Genomic DNA, 23,270 nt, shown 5'->3' on the forward strand with positions numbered 1-23,270 from the left:
CAAGGGGACAGAGTTTGCTACAGCATCTGCTAAACTACAGCTCTGGGACAAGTGTACTGAAGGGTGCCAGGAATAAAAATACAAATGTTTAGCTCCCAATCACAGATAGCTTTTGTTAGCTAAAGTAGCACATCTGTTTCTGGAATAACAACAAACCCTGACAACAAAACAGCGGTAGAGTCACGGCTGTTAGAGTCACTAATTCTTACTTTATATTCTATTGTGCTTCTGTTACAGATAAACACAGTAGATTTCAGACTAAAATGCAGTGCCAACTTAATTTATAACAAGAATATAAAGATGATACAGTGATACAGTCGTCTACAAACTATGAAACATTCGCCCCTTACTCATGCACCATGCATTTGTCTGGAAATATGTTGCACATATCTGGTTTTCCTTTACAGTTCCTTACTTAGTACAGTACATGGTTTATACTGTTACTTTATATCTTATTGCTTTTCATTAATTCTTACTGTGGCGGAGTTGATCATCTTGTGTTTCACTGCAGGTTATAATATAGCCTAAAGAAAGCTGTTTCCCAAAGAATCGAGACGATGTGTTTTTTTGTAAAATTTTATTGATAAAAAAGTTTGTAAGTGAAGCTTTGAACAACAGAAAGAGATTTAACACATTTTCATATTTTCTGTCTAAATAAAATATAACACAAACCTCGAGACAGAAATCATAAACAGGATAATTTAGCTAGCTAGGTTTAAGTCTGGCTTTTGATTTGTTTTTATATGTGGCATAAAGGCACTTGAACATGATAGATGTTCACTTATTTTGTAAAATAAAAAATGGTCCAAGTTAAATAAAGCTGCAGCATCGATGTTCTGTGGCCTTCATGACAAAACGGTCCCAGGCAACTTGGGCCAGCTGTCTATGTCATCGGTGCGTGAAATTTTGTAGGAGGAGCAAACCATTTTTCTTTCACAATAAGACCGCGAAAAGTGTGCATTTCTGGGTGAGATCACCAGTGTGGTCAGTGCAGTTCAGGAATCGGTCTTGAAATATATTTCAGTGGTTATTTATGCTCTATTGTGTCATTCCCAGAAGGATGAGTACTGTGTCGTACACTTGACGATTGAGTATCCAGCATTCCAGTGTTTATGTCCTGCAAGACGCTTTACTGTTTCCACTAGGTCAGTCTTTGTTTGTTCCCTAGCTGACCTTTGACCTGGAAGAAGAATCTCTACACAAGATAATTGGAAACAGATTGAGAGCTCTTTAAAGCTGACTGCATCACTATCCCATTGCTGGTTCCTTATTAGAGAGAGGCTTTCCTTTAAAAAGTAAACCCAATGACATGACCAGCTACGGTCACTGGGATTGGACGCGTCCCTTTTTACAGTACAACATTGCTGCAGTGATATGCTTTAACTTACCAATCACATTGCAGTTCATTCTCCAAATACTAAATGACTTCTTTTCCTGGTTGTAAAATCATGTTCATTATTTTTACTGATGTTCTTGGTTGTTTTTCTGAATCCTGACATGGATTTCACATCTAGGTTAAGTTCACTAATTACTTGCCGACACGTTTGAATTCACACAGATGTATATTCACAGGGGTTTTCAGTGACATGGGTTCGAACCCTTGCTCAAGGGTACAGCAGGGTCCCACCAGAGGTCCCCAGAAGTTTCTCCCAGTGGGCCAAATTCCATCATAAAATTTGTGGATGGGGACATGTGTGCAATTGTATTGCCATCCAGGTGATGCAGATCATCAGTCTTGACCACTGAACCTTCCTGCTCCCATATGTTTGTCCCACATTCTCCACACTGACTTGATGTTCAGGTTGTACTGTGCATGTAGTTTCCCACAAAGGAATCTCAGTGCTGTTTATATTGGCTCTTGTACCCTCAGAGGACTTCTTAATATCAGGCTACAACACTCCCTATGGAGAGGAGACTGGCTGCTTGAACTTTATTTGGGAGTTTACACTGGACAAAGCAACGTGTGAAGAAAATCGCCCCATGAAATTATGCCTTGGCTTGTACATTCCAACCCCCCCCAAATGGACCTGACCTGTGACTGAAACCATCGGTATGATTGCATGAGAGCCACTGTTGCCAAAGCAAATCCGCATCTATTATCATTAACAGAATTCCACAAGTATGATAGAACAATTAAAGACAGTTAAGTTAAACAGCAGTGGGAGCAGGCTACCTGATTTTGTTAATAGCACCAGCATACTGAAGTAGGGCTATCCAGATACAGATACAAGATTACCTTGAGGCAGGGGAAGCAATATGAGACAACTATTATGGTCTATATGGACTTTGTCCGGTAATTTGACACCTGAATATGATTCTGAGTCATGTGCTGGGTTCCTTATCAGCTGTGTCACCAGCATTTGCTAACCAAGAGGTTTCCTGGAATCCCTGCTCTTTTTTGTGACAACCTTTAAATGAGTGTGAGGTGATTTGAGTGCTTTAGAGTCATCACCACCCTCTACTCCAGAAGACCCCAAAAGAACAGAGCGTAGCCATGTTTTAGTAAGTGGCACAGTGGTTAGCACTGTTGCTTCAAACCTTTGGGACTGGGGTTTACATTTACATGTGGAGTTTGCATGTTCTCTCCATGTTGTCGTGGGGTTTCCTCCGGGTATCACAGTCCCCCCCCCCCCACATAAATGCTATGGCTGCCTGGAGTTTCTAAATTGCCCATAAGCATGTATATGTGTGTGTTGAAATGGACGTGTGTGTGTGTGTTAGTGTGTTCTACGATAGATTCTCACTCCATCCCGGGTTGTTCCCTGCCTTGTGTTTGTAGCCTCTGACGTCAAACAGGACAAGGGGTCACATAAAACGGACGGATGGATGTTTTACTGATATGCAGACTGTCCCTGACTTAGGACTGGGTTCCATTTCGACAGATGGGTCGTACTTTGAAATGGACGGATGGATGTTTTACTGATATACAGACTGTCCCCGACTTAGGACTGGGTTCCATTTTGTCAGATGGGTACTTTGAAATGGACGGATGTCAGAATAGGATAATCACACTGACCTTTTGGTGTGAGAATGAGACTGAGAAGGTCATGCTGCCATACAGTACAGTCAACTACTGTACTAAGCGTCAGCGGAGAAGATAAATGTGCATTCAATTACTATAAAAACCACAAAATATTTTTACATTTAACAAGCCCACTTACCCCAGAATGTCTTTAACCAAAGGTAGATATTAAAGCTGCAGCACGTCTCAATCACCACAATCACCAATAAATTCCTGTAAACTGTATAGGGATGCTAATGTTCTAGAAAACTCCATAAGCTCAGTCACATGACTGCATGCACCTGCCGGTCCTGGTCATTCCTTAGCTAGCAAGTGGCGATGCTTATCACTCCTTTGTCCTTTGTGGTTTGGTCGTCTTTCCCAGCATTCAGACACAATGGGCTCATTGTTCCCAAGGTTCAGTCAGACCGCCAGGTACACACAGGTGTCCTGATACTGCCTGCCTTCCTCAAACCGGCTCCCCTTCATTCTCATCGAATTTCCCTGGAATGCAGATACAGCCTGACTCAATGCGCATTTAACATGAGATTTATGAGCTTGTAAACAGTGCCTTTCCCACACAGAAATCCCATAAGGGGTCCCTTCCTTTAAAATGTTTTGAATGCTACAGATTGATGGCAGCAGAGAAACTGCAACCAGAAAAAACTGCAATAAAAAACATGTGATTTGACTCCACATTTTCATATTGATTTTAAGATTTTGTGAAAACAAAAGAGTGTAGCACTCATACTGAACACCACCGAATAAGGTCTTAGCTTCTACCTGTTCTGTAATTTAGCTGTGAAACAGGCTCATCTGATAAACTAAAAGACGTTTCAGTTTATTGCAATTGCGTGTTTGTCCACAGGGAAAATGAAGTTGTTTGTGAGCAACTATACAGTTGGTTCAGTGCAAAATCTGGATGTGTTAATTCAGCTGTTATAATAACCTCACCCTTAGCAAATGTAGCACACATCCATAAGAGGACTGCCCCCTTGTGCCTTGTGGTGGAGTTTTGAAAAGTTTCAGGTATTCACTTTTTTGACCGCTAGTCTGAAAATTCCCCAAAAAAGCTGATAAAAGTTAAGCATCCAGGGAGGGGGAAAAAAATAAAAAATCGGACCAATACCAGAAAATAGCATTTTGAAGTCTGAAAATGTAAACTATCCTATAAAAACAAACAAATTACCCTCCAAATTCAACTTAATTGGGATCATTCGTTTATGTCCTGTGTTTGTGACACCAAATATGTGTAACTTATAGCTAAACCAGCCAAAGTATTACAATTACCTAAGCATGTCATTTTTTTGCAAACTGTGAAAAACATAGAACATATGTTTTCATTTATAATTTCAGGGCTTGATCATGTACTTTACAGGACTGGGAAAACAATGTGATGTATTAGTATGTTTGTAAATATTACCATAGAATGTATCTGTCAAGAGTTAAGTTTCTTGGGAAAGCTCTTGAAGTCTTGAGGTTTGCAGACATGTAAACAAATACAAAGGCTAATCCAAACAAGCAGTCATGCGAATTCAAGTATTATTCCCATGAAGTGGCGCTATTGAGCAGACAAGCTGGATATTAACCCAGGAAAACTCTGGTTGTGGTCACCCAGCAGTGACAGGAAACGCTGAACCGGCCCCAGAAACCAGGAGGGGAACAACCGTGAAAAACATTTAAGCAGACATTATGGAGACTGTATAAATGTGTTAACGGCTTGTGTGCTTGGACCAGTTTCCAAAGCTCTATGGGTGAGTCAGGACGAGGTTGAACTGGTATTCAGATGGCAGTTGGTATGAAACAGGGCTGATTTGGAAATAACTGGCAAATACTCAGACACAGAAGCCGCTAAGGGCAGGGGTGGCTCCAACTTATTTTTAGGGGAGGGGCAAAGAGATTGTAACGGTAAAACAGGGGGCTGCCAGAAGAGAAAACATAAAGACCAACTTCTCTCTATTACATGCACAACAGAAAACACCATGTTCTCTATCACACAGTTATTACCTCTTGATATTGTTTTATTTTCCAGCACACTCTGCACCCCTGTTAATGTGATTGTTGGGGACTGGCATTGGAGAGCCACAGGAATCATGTACTAAGTGGGTTCTGTTAATGGACGGACTGGAGGTCAGAGCTGAGAGGATAAGGGGACAGGCAGGATGTGGAGAAGGCAGAGAAAAGCGTGATTTCCGAGGAGTGTGAGGAACTTTGGAGCTGGGATAAGTGGTCTCCTGGGGTCCTCTTTTGGTAGTCAGAGCATTTTTTTGTTTCGTTGTTGTGTTTACATAATGTTTGGACGAGTCTGAAGGCACAGAGTGCAGTTGATATGCTGCATACTTGTTCAGTTAGATACGGAAGCATGGAGGTGCCAGACCCGCCAAAGTGAGGAAAGTGTATCATAGCAGGCGGATCTCTCCGCTGAGTGGAAGGGTGCCAGTTCAGATCTTCTGCCTACTAGAGTAAATGCGCTGTTAGGCCCCTGAGCAAAGCCCTTAACCCTCAGTTGCTCCAGGGCCTGAATGACCCTCGTTTCTCTACTGTGTTGCTTTGGATAAGAGTGTCTGCTAAATACTGTAAATAAATAAATGTAATGTGAGTACAAATATCTAGACTTTTTTTCTCTGAGGGGCAAGGGAGGAATACATCATTGTTTTTGTTTTGTGTAGTTCATTAGGGGAAAACTGAAACCTTTATTTTCCAAGTAAAAAGTGCCTCAGAAGGCGATGCGATTCAGTCAGCAAAGCTGCTGTTCTTATGGAAATCTCGGGCTACAGCCTGTTTATGCTGCCTTGTCCTGGGGCCTGTTTCACGAAGCAGGATTTCTTGCTTGGCCAGAAAACTTGTCGGAATTTTGGTAGTCTGTATGAAGTCGTATGAGTGGCATAAAAATGATGAAATCTGTATGTCTGCAAAGCCTACAGACTATTTACAAGGCAATCAAACGGTTACAAACATGCAAAAAGCTGACCAAAGAACTATAAGCAGTATGGGAAATGGGGGAATGCCATCCTCAGTGTTAACAATGGAAAATGTAAAAAATACATCCCTGATTAACCTGGCACCCCCTCCAGCCCCCACCCGAGACAGTGCTGTGGGCAGTTTTTCCTGTAATGCTAGATATCAATAAATCCATCCATCACTGTAATCACATAATCCCAACTGTGGGAATCAACCCTGGGCAATCACCAACACCCTGCAGGGCACACAGCCAATTTAGACTCACCAATCAACCTGCCCTGCACACTTCTGGACTGTGGGAGGAAACCAGAGCCCCCAGTGGAAACCCACACAAACACAGGGAGTGTGTGAACTCCGCACAGAACGGACCGTCGCCCAACCTGGGGACCGAACGCAGGACCTTCTTGCTGTGAAGCAGCAGCGCTAACCACTGCACCACACTATTAGCAAATCATGCCATGTGTATTAGTCAATTGGATGTTTCGTCCACACTACCCCACCAGCAGCGATTTTACCACCTCCTTCCACGTTAAGAAGGACATGTTTTAATACAAGCAGCTTTGCATTCTAAATTTGCGAAGAGAAAATGGCATCAAAAGGAATAGGACAGCCTGACATGCTCCTTTATTGTAATAAGAAAAAAGGTGAGAAATTAACTTGCATTTGGAGTACTCATTGTCTGTCCAAGATAAATTAAAAAGTAATCATGCCTGGGGTCATCTTGTAAGAATACTACTTCTGCAATGTCTTGTATTGTGTTAGTAATAATATACATTAGTAATTTAATATGGTTTACATGCCACTTTTAAAGGAGCATCCCTTTGCTATCCTTGAGCATCTCTGCAGGAAGGATTAATTCATTACACTAATGAAGGAGAAAGTCAACAGGGAGGGAATCGGAAATGTCTGAGGAAAATGAAATACTGTCCAAATCTGACTTTGAAGAACATCATCAAAAGTTGCACAGTGATGACGACGAAAGAAAAAGTACGTTATGATGACCAGACGGGGAAATAATGTCAGGACTGGTTCCTGTCCTGCCCTGCTCTATGTGTCATTTCCCCATTTGGCTAGTGGGTGTCACTGGTCATCCCCACTCCTGCTATTTCCCAGGTTTGTTAGTTCCTCGTCTTAGTGTGTACTCTCCTCAACTGGGCTGCCGCATTGCTCAGTGGGCTGAGTGTGTGATTATGAGGGAGGTATCCCTGCCACCTGGGGCTTGAATCTTCTTTTTTTAAGAGATTAATGTTGTAAATGTATGAGAAACACACACAGACATTCTTTTGATCTCTTTTGTTTTTTAGGAAAAAAAGCTGAATGTGCAAACAATATTATAGCTGCTGTATCTGGTCAATTGCTAGGAAGTCCCTTGATCCATTCCTTGATCATGCCCACCCCCAACAAAGAATTAAGGACTCAAATTACATTTCATTTTGGTTGAAAGAAAAGCATACTATATTCTACAATTTTAAAAATATATGTCTTTATATGTTTTTAATGCTTGCTTGTTGCATGTAATGACTAAATACAGGTTTACGAATGAAGTATTATAATAACGGATGTATGGGATGAATGGAAATGTCTAAAGACAAAATAGTAACACTTATGGCCAGCAGAGGGCAGAACACAAACGCAGATAAAATGCCGATTGGCTATTCCGTGGGACAGGTGCCATTTCCGTCCCCAGGGCATTACATCTAAATATGCATGAAAGGTAGTTTATAATACATATTATTGCCAAGCAAAGTACCTCCACTATGTCCTCTTTACAAATCTAAGGTGTATAATGGAAAACATTAATACAAACTACCTGGAACACTAAAAAAATTGTTTGTCTCCTGTCCCTGTTCACTAATACTAAACTTCACCATGAAATATAATGATTAAATACCCTCAGAAATCTTATTTTTTGTAATGTTGTGTGTCAGTATTTCTCTTTTGTACTTTGAATACATTTTCTTAAACAAATCAAATTTTCAAGTAAATCGATAATATGTTAAAATACACATTTTAAACATGTCTCTAGGTTTTCACTCTGTTACCCTCATACATTTTTGCTCCTAAACAATTTGGCACATTTCCAGGTGAACATGCCACTTGTGGACTTTCATCACCTCGGTCACCTGAAGACCACAGGAAATCCAATAACAAGTTCCATAACATGTTACTCATATAAAGAGAAAAGTACAACATGCACACATATATTGTGATTTTTTTGTAACCACAAATATATATTATTTTAAACATGTAACCAATCTTTTTTTAAAATACTTTATTGAGGGGAACAAAAAAAAACTAGCTGATATGATTTTGAAATGATATTTACTGTTGCATGAGGTTATGGTAACAGGATTGAGAAAAATGCAGCCACCTTCTAATTAAAACCCTTGAAAAAATGAAATAAAGTTACCTGAGATTGACCAATACACATTTTCAATAGGTAGATATGTATGGTATTAGATTCAGTATTGGAAAAAGGTGGAAAATGAAATTTAGTTCTGAAGATCTATAACATGCTAATGGAACTGATTTGGTGGAATCACCAATAAGCACAATGCATGCAGCGGTATAATTGGTCCTTTAGTTGTCTTATATACGTGTTCTGATCTGTTATGTTTACCTGTTATATTTAACTAGGGCTCAGTCATTTAACTGCTTATCCTGAGTAAGATCACAGTGTCATTCATAATGTTTAAGCATTTTTTTGCTTATTTTTAAACGCAGGCCTACATATAATAAACTGTAGAGCTTTAATTCTGCTCTTCAAACTGAACACAAGTCACAATTGCGAGTTTTCCGCTTTCATCCCGGATTTTCATCCCAGCAGCTCACCAATGAGCTCAAAGCCTTATCCAGTTCTGGTGTGGGATATTTTACAGAGCATCTCTGGGTTACAAGTCATATTCTTAAATTAAGCCCTGATTTAATCTTACTTCAGCGCTTAGTGTGTCACTTGAAGCTAATTGATATTAAAAAAAATATTATTCTGTTATATTAGCAAAATACAACCCTAAAAATTCATTTTGATGTGGTGCTGGATATCTGCTTTGTAAAATAAGTCTCTCCTGATGACGACCAGATGGAACTTCTGATTTTTGTGTCTGTTTTCGCAGATTCCTGCAGAAAGTCTGTGTTGTTTTTGGAAGCTGCATTTGATTCATGAGATGCCGAAGGACCTACTCTTTAGTTTCACCAATGAGGGAGGATTTCAGTCACGGTCTCTTATTAAACCTGAAGTCGCCGGGTGAGGACCTGCTGCCAGAAATGCCGCATTTGTCAACCCCCCCCCTCCCTTTTATTCTCCTCGTCTTCATACGTCTGAAAAGCCAAAAGTACTTGCAATAATCCAACAGGAACTGCCATTGTGTTCAGAAACATTTTTGTTCACAGCAGGCATATTGTCCTCCGGGTATTAAAACATTTGTTTTCATTCATACATACAACATGTATGTGTTTGCTTGTTCAGAATTTAAGGGGAACAATTACTAAATGTTTATACATCATAATTGGAACACAACTTTACTACTTCCAACAACTTTCAACAGTACTAAGCAAACATGACTTATCTTGCAAAAACTGGGAGTAATAAAATTGTGAAACAGCTCCCATCAGAAATGTTAGAGATGAGTTCATCCACACTGCATGTGTCATTGAAATCTCAGTGACAATAACTGCTGTTATGCTGGCTTTTGTATGCAATGGCAAGTCACCTTAGGGGGAGAGTGAGGGTCCAAACTGGTCTTAAGACATGTTTGTGTAAGTGACCGTGTTCAGTTTTGCAGAGATACAGTGACGGAGAACTCAACTGTTTGGTTGGAACAAAATGTTGGTCTGGATATTTACTTTCTGAACCTGAAATTTCCACCCCTGATTGACTGTCTATACTCAATACTTTCATACTTGGCAATATAAACATTTTCAACCCATACCAAAATAATGTTCCCAAAGACGTATATCTTTCACAAAAAATGAGACTGCTCATGAATAGTTCAAAATCAATTTTAAGAGTAAACCTATGTGGGGTAAATAGCATGTATCAAATTCTCAGAAACATCATTCAATAATTGAGAACGGCAGCCTTGCTAACAGTTTCAGAGAACACTTGGGACTAATAAAATTAAAAGTGGATTAAAATAAGAAACATTTATAAGTCATTGATGGATAAACAATTTTTCAAGTATTAATTCAAGATATAAACTAATGTAGGGTGCAGTGATGACTGAAGGGGAATTAATTCAGCACTGACGCCCCCTCAGAAAAACATCAGAAATTTCCAAATGGGTCACAAGGAAAAAAGAAAGCATTTCATATGCAAAAGCCGTGGAAAACTGGCCTCACCTCTGCAGAGATAATTAGCAGGACTCTCTGGAGAGAAGCCTATGAAATGGGCTGCAATCTCTCAGACCTCCAATTGACCAGGGTGACTTTCTTAGCGTGACGTTCTGGCAGGATGTTCTCATCATAAAACCCTCATTTTCCATCTCCTTTGTCCACTCGCAGTTGGCTAGAGCACAATGTGCGATTTTATTTGTTTTTAAATATAACACACTAAATACTGGTTTGCTGGCTCATTCTGCTTGGTTATTACTTCCAGAAACCTTAGGACACTTCTCTGGGATTTCTTCCAAAACATCTCAAAAGCCGGCTTCAGTGAGATGATTTATGGGTAATATCTCATTCACCCGGCTTGAATGCATGATGAAAATTCGATTCAAAAGAACCTACACTTACAAAAAGGATTATGCTTCAGGAAATTAACTCAGTTATGCAGTAAGATGACTTCCAATGCCATTTTGATTTAAAAAAAAAATAACTATCAACTTACAGTCAGAAGGGAATTGCCAGTTACTGATCTTAATCACAAGGTAGAACATACTGCAAGCCTGACATTATCCAATTAAAGCAGTAGATTTTATAGAGGAAGTCAGATATGCATCTCTCGAAAATGTGAGAGTATATGTCCAGTGGCAAACACAAAGAGCCTTTGCAATTAGTGAATTAATTTCTCATATCATTGAATTTATTCCAGAAAAGAAACGTACAACAAAAAATTTATGCTGGAGATGCATGATAATAAATACATAAGGAAGGGGAAAGGAGGGGTTAAGTGTACAGGGGTATTATGGCACAAAGAAACACCTAATTCTGCTTATTTTGTCTATTTGCTTTAACATTTTCTAGGAGGGGGAAAGTGTTCCAGTGATTTAATGTCAAATTTAAAAAGACAAAGGTTTCCATTACTCGCCTTCACTAATCCATCAAGGTCACTTATCAATAAATTCTTACCTCTATGGACAAAGTAATCTAGTTTTTTTTTTTTTTTTTAAAAGAAACCTCAGACACGGTTAAGGACACAGAATGATTCAACCTTAAGACGCACATTTCATTTGAGGAAATTCCAGGAGATAAAAGCTGAAAAAGTGACATAGTTGAAAATAAAACTCATAAAAGGGTAAAAAAAGGAATGTTTAAACAGGTAACACAACACCACTCCTTTGTATACAATTCTACAGTTAAAAGTATTGCTATTCCTGGAGGAAAGTGTTGGTTTAAGGCAATATTTTATACTATGAATAAAACAAGAAAGGACTAGCAAGAAAAGCAAAAAAAACAAAACAAAATAAAAAAATACTCGCCCCGTTGATAAAATATACTTCTTAATACTGCTCTAGCTAATAGGATTGCTCAGCTTAATAGTCAACGCTTTGGTCGTTGTAGTGGCCGCTGTACTCATTGTGGTAACTGCCTTGGTACTCGTCATGATACTCGGCTTGATAGTCGCTGTCGCTGATCTCGGAGCCGTTTGTGCCGGTGCCCTGGCTGCCGTTAGTGTGGATGACAGGGTCCTGCGGTGTGGCGCAGTACTTGGGGTCATATATCTGCCGGCCCAGACCGTACACGCTCATGCCCTTCTGGGAGGCCACCTTGTTGGTGCCCATTTGCAGTGAGATGGTGGAGGAGTCTAATGGTTGCTGCGCCACCTTCTGGTCAAAGATGTCCCTTCTGGTCCCTGGGGCTGCCATGCCAGCCTGCGGTGAGAAATCAAATCTTTTATCAAGATGCTCACCTGAGGAGTCTCACAATATAAGAGAATACGTTCTTCAGGACTCCACTGTTCCATTGGATTCAGAATAAATGTTATTGATCCCAGAGGGAGATTCTGCGGTGTACAGCAGCGAGGATGAGAAGCACAGACAAACATACACTCAGGGCAAAAGACAAGGTGCAGGACAAGACACAAAAAAGTAACATACCACAAACAAAAAGGTGTGAAGTGCATGAACAGAACCTGGAGAAACCTTATACAATATTAAAGAATATTACTAAAAGAAATATTAAGAGGGAGGGAATGAATGAATGAACAAAACAAAACAAATTTGTTGGGGTAATGTGCCAGTAAAGATAGCAGACAGCACTGTTCAATTACAGTTACCTGACTGGCCCCTTTGTTTGTACCCATCTGAAGGCTGATGGTTGTCTGGTCAAATGGCTTTTCTGCCTGAGCCTTTGGGTCATAAAGATGTCGTCTTGTCCCATAAGCAGTCATACCAGCTTGGCTGGCACATTTGTTGGTCCCCATCTGGGAAAAAAAGGATTACCTTCCCATAAACGCTAAATGGCTACATACGGAAAGCATTACTATGGAATGAACCAGGTTTTGCCAATACTGCTCAGGACAATTTTGATTGGTGGTCCCACCCACAAATCATACCTGCAGTCCAATCACACACTGACCCGCCTTCAACTTGTCGTCATCAAAATTCCGCACTTGCTTATCTGCATACTTCACACCTATGTCAATCTTTGTGTCCATACCTTTGGTCTTTGCCTGTAAAACAAAATAAAAAAAAATTGTTACTTATTGTCAGGGATTGACATAACTGGTACGCAAGTACGCATTCACCTTGAAAAACAATGGATTGTTGTAACAGTGGGAATGTGTACATATTTTATGTGCATTTGCACCCATGTGACAAGAAATTATCGTAATGGTTGTGACATACCATACTGGCCAGGGCAAGCAATGTAGTCTGAACCTGAGTCATGTTCCCGTTCTCAAAAAGGTCATTGGCTTCAAAGATGTCATTCGGTTTCAGGCCATAGTCCAGAGTGGCCTTGATAAAGTTCCCTAGGTTCTCTAACTGCAGGGAAAAAGCAAATAATATTCACAATACAGAAAAGCACCACAGGAAATGCACGAGTTAACTGAGCCATGGGACCTTATACTTAGGTGGTGTTATTACAACAGCAAAACTGTAGTGTAGGTAACCCCTACGCTTAAGGACAAATAAATAAAGCGAAAATGAAAATAAACATTACCTTATGCCAGTTCAGTTGTGATTGATTGATTTTCTTCACTGAACCAGGCTCTAGTTTGTTGATTAATCTTAAAATAAAGGAGTGGAATGTGAGTTTTATTCAGCTTGTACATCCATTAGCTATTCCACAATATTAATGTTACATTTGCTTTCTGAGAATGGTGCAGTGTCACACTGAATAAATCTGGTGGGTGGGATTCCAGATTTTCAGGGGGGGGCATATGGGGGGAATGTGTGTGTGTGTGTGTGTGTGTGTGTGGTGATGGTAAAAGCTGTCGACTGGCCCACAAATGGCCCCCCTCCATGACACTAACCCTGACTGCATATGATCAATTGTGAAACCGTTAGCCGGTGCAACTACGCCGGCGATGGTGAAGGGGGAATCGATAGTCCGCAAGGTCGAGTGCATGTGGTATCAGTCACTGCATGCGCCCCTCCCCCCAGCACTGCAGTGACGGACCATGAGGGTGGACTCACTCGCACAGGATGACTCCGTCCTTCAGACCTTTCTGGAAGCTGTCCCCAATAGGCATGCCTGTCACCTCCTCGATCCAGAAGCGCAGTTCCTCCTCTTTCTGCATGTCATACTTCTGGGCGATCTGAGAAGGTTACAGGCCAGTGGTTACGCTGGTATATGGGGGGGGGACAATGCACCTTCATGCGTTACATTTATTTAGCAAACGCTTTTGCCCAAAGTGATATACAAGTCAGGCAAATGGCACCTAACAAACATGGGCAGTGCAGCCGGCCTGAGCTTCCAGTGAATTCCCAAGTACAGGTATAAACAGTACTGGATCACGAGCTCCGCAACAACTTCAGACAAAGCAAAGAACCAGGAGCTGGATACTGTGGGAAGAAACATTTCAGGGCTTTATGTACCCCTCCCCTTTGAATAGCGGCTCAATCTCCCAAATCCACCACAGCAACCGAATATACCAAGCCCAGTTTCGTCACTACAACAGAGCAAGGCCGCTTAATCCGAGCCTGTACTCAGACAGTGTTATGTACACGATTAAAAACAAGCCCTGACATCTCAAATCAGAGGTGCTTTGCAAACTGGAAACTTCCACTTCATCTGGTCAATGGGAAGACTTGTTGACAGTGGGTAGAAGTTATACCAATATTAACAAGTGACCCGAAACGAGTTTGAGAACTTTGCTGTTCGGCTTGTTTGTGGCTGGAGTGAGGAGGTTCTGCCTGTGTGTCATGCGTGGTGAATTAGGGGTGATCCAGTCTGAGTCATGGTCGTGTTTCCTGCCTTCTGGGTCGGCTACAATTAGGTCCCACAAAGCAACATCTGTTTAAGAGGATACCCAATTCATCACGGCAGTGTTCTACCTGCATGGGGGTTGGGGTTAAGCGCATTCTGCAAAACAGAGCTACGAGAGTCTCTAGAAGCATCTTCACCACCAGTGATTACACTTCTCCACTGAGTATGTCAATCCTATTGGCTGTGTCAGAAGTTAGTCATTGTGCGTGTGCTGCTAGAGAGGTGAGCGCCTTTAAATTACGCTGTACGTTTGTCTCCGGGAGCGAGGCCAACGGCATCAGGACACATGGGAAATTGCACCGACATGTTCCACTTCACTGGGGATTTGTTTGAAAGAACAGCTAAGGACATTCGCAATTGCAGGCTTGGTTCTTTCTGGATATCAGCCAGTGGGCATCGCATGAAAGACATAGACGGCAACATAATGCGATTTACGCAAGTAATGGAACTGAATTCACAGCAACAGCTGCGGCCAGACTTCCGTACTGCAGCACCGTTTGAACTACTGACCCCATTGCGACTCCGACACAGCACACAGGCTGCAGTCTAATTGAGATGCCGTCACGCTCGGTAGCTGTGATGGTGCAGGTGCTGCAGGTGCTTTTTCACAAGAAATTTTCCATTAGAAGGAAAACATGCTACCATGCATAAAGAATGCAGAACAGGAACAACTAAACGATAACATGCTGCAAGATAGGACTTACAGACTAGGACAGGGGTGGCCAATCTTATCTGCAAAGGGCCAATGAGTATGAAGTTCAAACCCAGCTGTGAGGATTCTTCAGTCAATCATTCCTCTAAGCAGTAATCAGATTAAGGATTTGCAGAGAAAACCCACAGACACATGGGCCCTTTCTGGATAAGACTAGCCCTTAGCTCAAGGGTGGTCAGTCTGGTTTACCAGGCTACTTCAAAATGTATTATTATGCCTGGTCTTTTAATATTAAGTAAAAAAATGTACACATGGTTCTGCATTATTTTATTGTGTGTAGGAATTGAGCAGAGTCTTACTTGAGCTGACCACAGCTCCTCATGTTGCCCTAAATCAAGGGCTTTTACCTGCCAGGGTTTACAGGGTGTAATATGTGGTCAGAGAGAGGAAGTCAGAGTGCCATGAGGCCTTGGAGGACGGTACACAGGCGGCACGACCCCGCAGGCCCCCGGCCAGCAGAGAGGCGCTGCCGATTCCACACGTGGCTCGCAGTAAATGATTGGAAGAGGGAAAAAAAAACAAGATGGCAAGACTTGATTTCTCCAAGACGTTCAAAACCGGTTTTCCTGAAATAACCCTGAACATGCACTGCAAAACTAGAGAAAAACAAAGTTTTTGCAGTGATTGGCCAGTCACTACATTTCAACCAAATTCCAAAAAAAGGGGGAAAAACGCACCCGTCTCATTTTCAGCCAGATGCACAGACCGAATGGTTCCCCCCCCCTCATTTCTCTCAGCTCCCCCCCCCGACAGAATTGCCCAGCTAAGCCTCATGGGGGAAGGGGAAAAACACACAAACTAAATAAATAAATAAATCTGGAAAATCTATGGTTTTGTCCCACTAGATTTAAACCCCCTAAAGCATTTCCTGATGACTGCACAGACCAGAGCAAACATCTGGATAACATGGAGCCGGCTGTAGTGCCTGAGTGCAGGACAGCTTCCCACCCCCCTTTCCAATGTGCTTCAGGGGAGTTTCACGCTATAGAAATTATGCCCTGGCCGAGCCGTATGTTGTTCTTTCAATCCATCCAGCCTCCCATCTGTCCAAGCCCAGGCTGCTTACGCAGAAGAGGCTTGTGGTTTCTATACCTTTTCTTTGTGCGTTGATGGATTTTAAACCTATTAGAGTTACTGCCATATTACAAGGCTGCTCCACTGGGGTACTGCGCGAATCAAGTATGCTGCAGTGTCTCGCCTCCCAGTCCCTGGTCCAGGAGCCCCTCTTATCCGGGGGGGGATGACTGAAAGCCATTCCAGAGTTTCCTCACCATTACACAAGACCCCAGCAATCAGCCCCAAGCTCCACTGTCAGCATCAACAATCATGTCAACCTTGCATTCCACACCCTCAATAAAATAACTGCTTACTTTCCCCCTTGTACTGACTACCAGTACCCCATAATCAGATCCAAACTTCACGGTGCCAGGCTACCGGGCCCTCCTGAGTTCAAAACCCTCCCGGCAGTAAGCTCATTCAGGCTGTCCACCTGGGTCGGAACCTTCAGCCTGTTTTTTTTTTTTTTTTAAATCTCAACGCTGGTTCTGGAGTATCTACCTGCTACTGCTTGCTGTTCTCGAATGACGAGTCTGTTTCTGGGGAAAAACCTGCTTAAGGCTATTTACTATATAATCAAGCAGCTCGTAACTTCTTAATTTAGTTATGCACCCTTAACGACAGAATACTTAACTCCAATGTTCTTCTGGCAGGTACAATGATAGCAACATTATATACTGTACCAGAGGATATGCTAACTGATCCATATTTCGTCAGTGACCTTAACGTTGGTTCTCTGAGACATTGGTCACCTTACTCTACATCAACAATCCATAAGCTTTAGGGTAAATGTATTTTAAGCACTAGCTGTGTGTTAAAATGCATCAATGCAACTAATCGTTGCATTTCATTTATTTAGCAGATGCATTCATCCAAAGCAATGTACAACTGAGAAAGCGGATTAGAGTGCTCTCCTGGGGGAATTGTGAAAAATCACTCTACCAATCCTGGGATTTACACCAACGACCTTCTGACTCTTGGCACAGTATTCCAAGCAGCTGAGCCACACATCACCCACCAAAAATCACCCTCAATAACCAACATCTCATTTGAAAGTTAAATAAATCAAAAGTAACTGACTTAAGAAATAGCAAGTCTCTGAAAGAGCAAAGAAACCTGAACGAGTCATTATTCTGTTTTTAAAAAGATACCCAAATGTGCAGATATGAAAACCCACAGGGAACAGAGCAGGCTCTGAAAATCAGGGGCGATAAGGACGTTCTGCACCATATCAAAGCAATAGCACTCAGGATCGCTCACACGTTCGGCCAAAGGCCAGACATCGCCATCGAACGGAAACCACTTTATCTGGATCATTTGAGCCCTTCCTGTGAGCCTGCCCTGGGCAGAAGTGAAGGCCAATTCATACTTCACATTTCTGCATGTGCTTTCGGTTGCGGACATGGGGACGCAACATATACCTCATCAGGGGTTGACTCCGGTCAGTGGCCATGTAGCCTCGATTTTGGTGTCTAACGGAATCCTGGTGCATCCATACACAAACTTTCATAGATCAGCGGTAAACAACCAATGAGTAGAGGAAGAGTAGTTGTTACTGGAGAAGTTATGGTGAGCAGCTGTATGAGGAGGGTTGGAAGTACCTGCACTATTTCCTGAGTAAGTTTGTCATAAGGAATTCATCATAATGCGGTGGTTTGTCTTATTACCGTAATATCGCCTAAGCCTTTTCTAATAAAAGTGTTCATGAAAGCTTGTTCCTTTCATTACACCATTTGTATTTGTGTTTGTGTCAATGCATCTGCCCTCTCCTGACCTGGTGGAATATTACTGCATGTACCGACTGTGACCATCCGCATCCACTGCCAAATGTACGAACACAAGCTGAGGCGTGGATGATAGTCCCCAGCCGGAAAGCACACAAAAGCGCACGAGCAAAAGTGAAGTATGAACTAGGCTCGACTCAGCCTTCTGGAGCAGTTGGACTCCACAAACCTGGAAGAATGAAGCTTCCCTCAGCTCTCATCTTCAGATACAATCTGTTTATATTTAAACTCAAACCAGAAAACACACAGTTTATCAGCAAACACAATGCATGGGTTTTAAGACTTTAAAGGAAATATTTTCAGAAACTCAGCTGGGAGACAGTTGTTTGCATCTCTGCAAATATATTCAAGTTTTAAGCACATAAAATATTACGCTGACTTTGTTGCTGACATTTTTTTGAAAAAAAGTTTAAATGTAATTTTTTTATTATAAATTTGCAGCATCATTCTGATCTCCTTGGAGGAAAAACAAGAAGACCTGAATGGCTGGTTCTGGACAGGAGCTCTGCTTTTTCAAAGGCCGCAGGGCAGAGTTGAAAATCAGCAAACAGACCGCAATACTAAAGAAAGAGGGAGAGAAAAAAATCACGGCAAAGAGAAAGCTGATCCTATCCAGGAAAATGTCCCACGTCAGCACATTGCAGCACACTGCAGGGAACACATCCCCCCCCCCCCCCCCCCCCCCAACTCACCTCCCATCCCCCCCCCCCCCCCGTGGTAATGGCGCATGGCCGGTGTTAATCTACGTGGAGGAATGTCAGAAACGCGCTGACGCGGCCCGGCTGCTACCTGGAGTGGGGTCACCCTGGCGCTGAAGCTCACGTCCTGTGAGTGGGGAGGGGGGTCTTGCTCAAGGCCATAGCCACACCTCCATCACTGGCTGTTCTACATCAATGCATGACTGCGTCAAATTCAGTGTGACACTTCAGTCACTCACAGTCGCTCAGCATATGAAATTCTTCCTAAAACTAGGAGTTCCTGGGTTTCGAGACACCTCGGATTTGTAATATATTGACTGACAGCAATTATGCAAAAATGTCACATAATGAAAAGTGCCACATGTACACACAAGTGACGTTTACTTTGCACTGGACAACAGGAAATTGTGCACGAAGGAGACCGCAGCGGGCTGGAAACACTACCTCAGACATCTGGGACGATGAAATAAAATAGAAATAAATAAATAAAGCAATTTGTAACTTAATCACCAACGTGACCTCTGCAAGACAGACACTGGTTGTGAAGCGTGTCTCTGGGGCCGAACGGGAAACACGCCCCATTCGAGAGTGAAACAGACATTCTCTGTCAGTCCAGAAGCACAATGATACCACAGGTCGTGCACAGAGGGGACCACAGGCTCACAACCACATTTTCTTGTGGTAACAGGAACGATTTTCACAGCGGTCTGGCGAGGTCTCAACTGTCAACATGAAGAGGCGTGGAATGTACTTCTGAGAATCAGAGCGTATGAGCTTAGCTATAGCAAAGCCTAATGTTTTCTGTATCTTTATATGCATATATTCCTGTAAAGCCAAATTAATGCGGGACAACACACTATTCCCACAGCTGATACATAAGAGATGGCGAGGATCGGTCTGCGCTAATGTAAGACTCACTAACCACGTAACCTAATCATAAACGCGCACACACACACGTCAAACCCGTCATTAGCTTGTCCTTTGCCATAACTCATGCCTGGAGGCTCAGCAGGACAATGGTCAAGCTGCCAAAAAAGTTGGAAAAAAAAATTCTGCACTTTCAGCACAATAAATTTAAGGGTCCAGATTTATAAGACCCTCGATCCATCATTCAGTTAAAACCACAAAATGGTAGGAAGAGACATTCAAACTTTTGAAGTACAAAGAATACATTATATAAAGCATATTTGCACCAGTCCGTGATGATTTGCTAGAATCTGGGTCTCTCGTTACCCAAGATGTTCCCCAGTGGCATCTTTGCGTCAAAGCAAATGGGAGCAACCGTCCTGCAAAATGAGCAGGCAGACGTGCCTTTGAAGACGGCACTGGTGGAGCCCCAGGGCACCGACAGGTACAGACCGCTTCACGCGACGGCGCCTCGCGCTCCCACGTTTTCACCATAATAAATGGCTGCAGGCACTGCTTTCATTGTTTAGCTTCCACCAGGATGGGTATTTGCGAAGTTTAAGAGGCCGAATATCGACAAACGCCATTTCGGTACAAATGACACGCTGGGGCATACAATTTGGGGAGGGGACAGGATGTTGAGAACCATTTTCACAGCAGTTTGGGTCGTGTCACGTTAAACATGCGTCTGGATGGCAGAATGAATTCCCCGAAAAGGTACGAAGTGGAAAGCAAGTCAGATGGAACCACACCCCACCCTGGCTCAACTCACAGTCAACTGGCAGAGTCAGTAGCACGTACATGCCTTTCATAGTCAGGACACACATCCAGTGACAAGGCACAAATATGTGGTTATACAAAACAGCCAAAAGTGAACGACAGACACATTTTGGCTCAAGCCTTCATATGAAGAATAACCCTTAACAAGAACTATAAAAAAACAAGTGCAGTGGGATGCACTGCAAACTCAAGCTGTAACCAGCCTGTGCGCCATATTTCCGTATTTTCAGAAAGAACGGTCCTGCTTGCTGGTCCTGAACACACTGCACACTCCGGAAACATGAAGTGTCCCTCTCACCTGCATGACCTTTCAGCCAAGGAGATCCACATGGTATTCTGGACTGGATCCAGGGCAGATGAGAGCATGACAGAAAGCCAGCTACGCATGTCCATGCCCAGAAGGACACCACGACTAGTTCAGCAAACACGGAGGACTACGGTTAATTTAAAGATGGTACAGTGTGCATACACAGTACTGTAGAACTTCAATTATTATCTTAGAAAAATGGTTTGGTCCATCAGGGGTTTCATACCCTAAGACATTTGTTTTAAATCACCAGAATTTATTAACTAATTAAGAACACAGTCATAGTAGTGATCTTCTTCATACTAAACATGATCACTTATCTCTGAAACACATTTTAGAAGCATCTTTTTGAGACTAATCATAATTAAATTGCCAACCTCTTTTTTTTAGGATAGTCTGTCTTCAGCACATGAATGTCTGGGTCAATACATAGAGGATTAATTCAAGCTGACATTTTGAAATTAAGCCGCACTGTTTGCATGATTTAGACACATCGTAATATTTTGTTAGACAATAAGACATGCATTCCACATACGAGTGACAGTTACCCTGGTGCCCTTGACAACTTTATTGGATAGGGTCTGACAGACATCCTAACGAAACCTGCTAAAGCCTGTAGCCATAACAAACAACTTCACTTTCCTTTACAAAAACAGGAAAGAGAGAGAACCACCATGTCATGCTTGCAAGATAACAACACAAATGTAACTTTTAAAAGGGGGATGTTCTCACAGTTTACACAGCACAAAATAAATATAACATACAACACAAAAACACTTGCGTATTATATGAAAGAAGACATCAGTTACTATAAATTCCTCAAAATTTCCGGGAATCTTAATAAATCCACACCCATTAACTAATAAGAAGGCAGAAATAGGAGGCAAGTGAGCCAATGTGAGACTAGCACGAAAAGGTAGCACTGGGAGCATCTCCCCCCAAAACTCTACCTATGGAAAGAGATCATGTCACTGCGCAGTCATTTCCAGCAGGACGACGACCAACGCCTGCATCGCCCCTTTAAATCGCCAGTCAGGCCTATATTTAATTCGACGGGATTAGACGAACAATTTCTCCCACGGTTCGGATCAACGGCGTTTAAACACAAAATAAAACGTCGCTTTCCTGGACAAAGTTTGCCTTAATAATATAAATGTAACAAAACAACAACTTTAACAAAAACACATTTTATTAAATAACTACACAATATTTTAAATCGTTCTTTATTTGAAAATATCTGGCACAAGTACAATGGCTTTATACACCGCCCCAGCTAATCCCCTCCCCTCATGCGGACTATCAAGCCCTGCGCTTTCATTCATCCGAAACCCTCCGGCGAGCTGGAGCTTCGGGAAGGTTAAAACTGATTGGGAGAAAACCCACGAAAGTATTAAAGGTTGACGAATAGATGTATTTACAGTGTGAATACGTACATTAGCTTAGTTTAAAATGGACCAATTAAGATTAATATTTTCCAGTATTTCCTTTAATACGACACAAGCGAAAATTCCAATATCTTTGAATTATACAAGTCCTACCACTACAATTACCACCACCACCACCACTACTACTATTACTACTAATAATAATAATAACAACAACAACAACATCAATAATGATAACCGTCTGTCCTCAGTGGTAAATATTAAAACGTCATCGCGTTACTAATCCTTAGTATTTTCCATAAATGAAATGGTTCCCGAATCACATTTTAGCCATGAAAAAGGGCACAATGGGAAAATGAAAGGTCATCACCCCTTCCTCTCCTACCTTGCTTTTTACTTCAGCCGATAATCCATAGGTCGGTCCCTTGTTAAACTGAGTCATTTTCCTTTGTTTTGTATAACAACTAAAGCGATGCCAACGTTAAGGAACTACACCGTATAGATCCGTTGTTTTCAGCAAAAAAGCAGAGGTCAGACACCGTGCACTTTCCCGAGCGGCCGGCAGCTGCGATAAATCCGTGAGTCCGGGACACCGACAGCTCTGTGTCGGTAGAGTCGCTGCAGAAAGTTCTGGTTTCAATCGCAGTTTTCGAGCGAGAAAAGAAACGTCGCAAGGGGATCGAGGGCGACAGTCCAGCCAATCAGATCGCGCCCTTCCTACTTGCGTTTCTTTTCCCTTTCAGCCCTGCATTGCTCCTTATTCGAAGTTGGAAAGTGAGACTTGTGCCTCTGGAGAGTATTTAATTGTTCGTAAAACAATTAGTAAATTCATCGCGTATCAGGCACTTAGGCAAAACAATCTTTTAAATGCCCAGTTTAAAATGGGGAAACAGGGTTAGGTTTTAGAAATGGAAAAAATGAATTCAAAAAAGTATGTTGAATTGTTTTGCTTGAATCGAATTGCAACCATTCCCCCCCCCCCCAAAAAAAAAAAACAGTCGTCATAGATGTTACGGAAGTGCATCTTTACAATGAGATATAATCTCATGAACTATTTAGAAACATTGTTTGTTGAAACACTGGCGTTTCCT

The 23,270-nt window shown here is 42.0% G+C and overlaps 1 protein-coding gene across 1 annotated transcript; it reads right to left on the bottom strand.

Annotated features, from left to right (window-relative positions):
• Window positions 1–10,960: 10,960 nt before the first annotated feature.
• cnn3a (calponin 3, acidic a) lies at window positions 10,961–22,878 on the bottom strand. Its single transcript, XM_048977238.1, has 7 exons — window positions 22,565–22,878; window positions 13,759–13,880; window positions 13,283–13,349; window positions 12,967–13,104; window positions 12,675–12,791; window positions 12,396–12,542; window positions 10,961–11,991 (listed from the first exon to the last, which is right to left on the bottom strand). The coding sequence occupies exons 1-7, from the start codon at window positions 22,619–22,621 to the stop codon at window positions 11,653–11,655; spliced, it is 987 nt and encodes a 328-aa protein (XP_048833195.1). The 5' UTR covers window positions 22,622–22,878; the 3' UTR covers window positions 10,961–11,652.
• Window positions 22,879–23,270: the final 392 nt, after the last annotated feature.

The sequence above is a fragment of the Brienomyrus brachyistius genome, chromosome 15 (genome assembly GCF_023856365.1).
Source record: "Brienomyrus brachyistius isolate T26 chromosome 15, BBRACH_0.4, whole genome shotgun sequence".
Taxonomy (NCBI): domain Eukaryota; kingdom Metazoa; phylum Chordata; class Actinopteri; order Osteoglossiformes; family Mormyridae; genus Brienomyrus; species Brienomyrus brachyistius.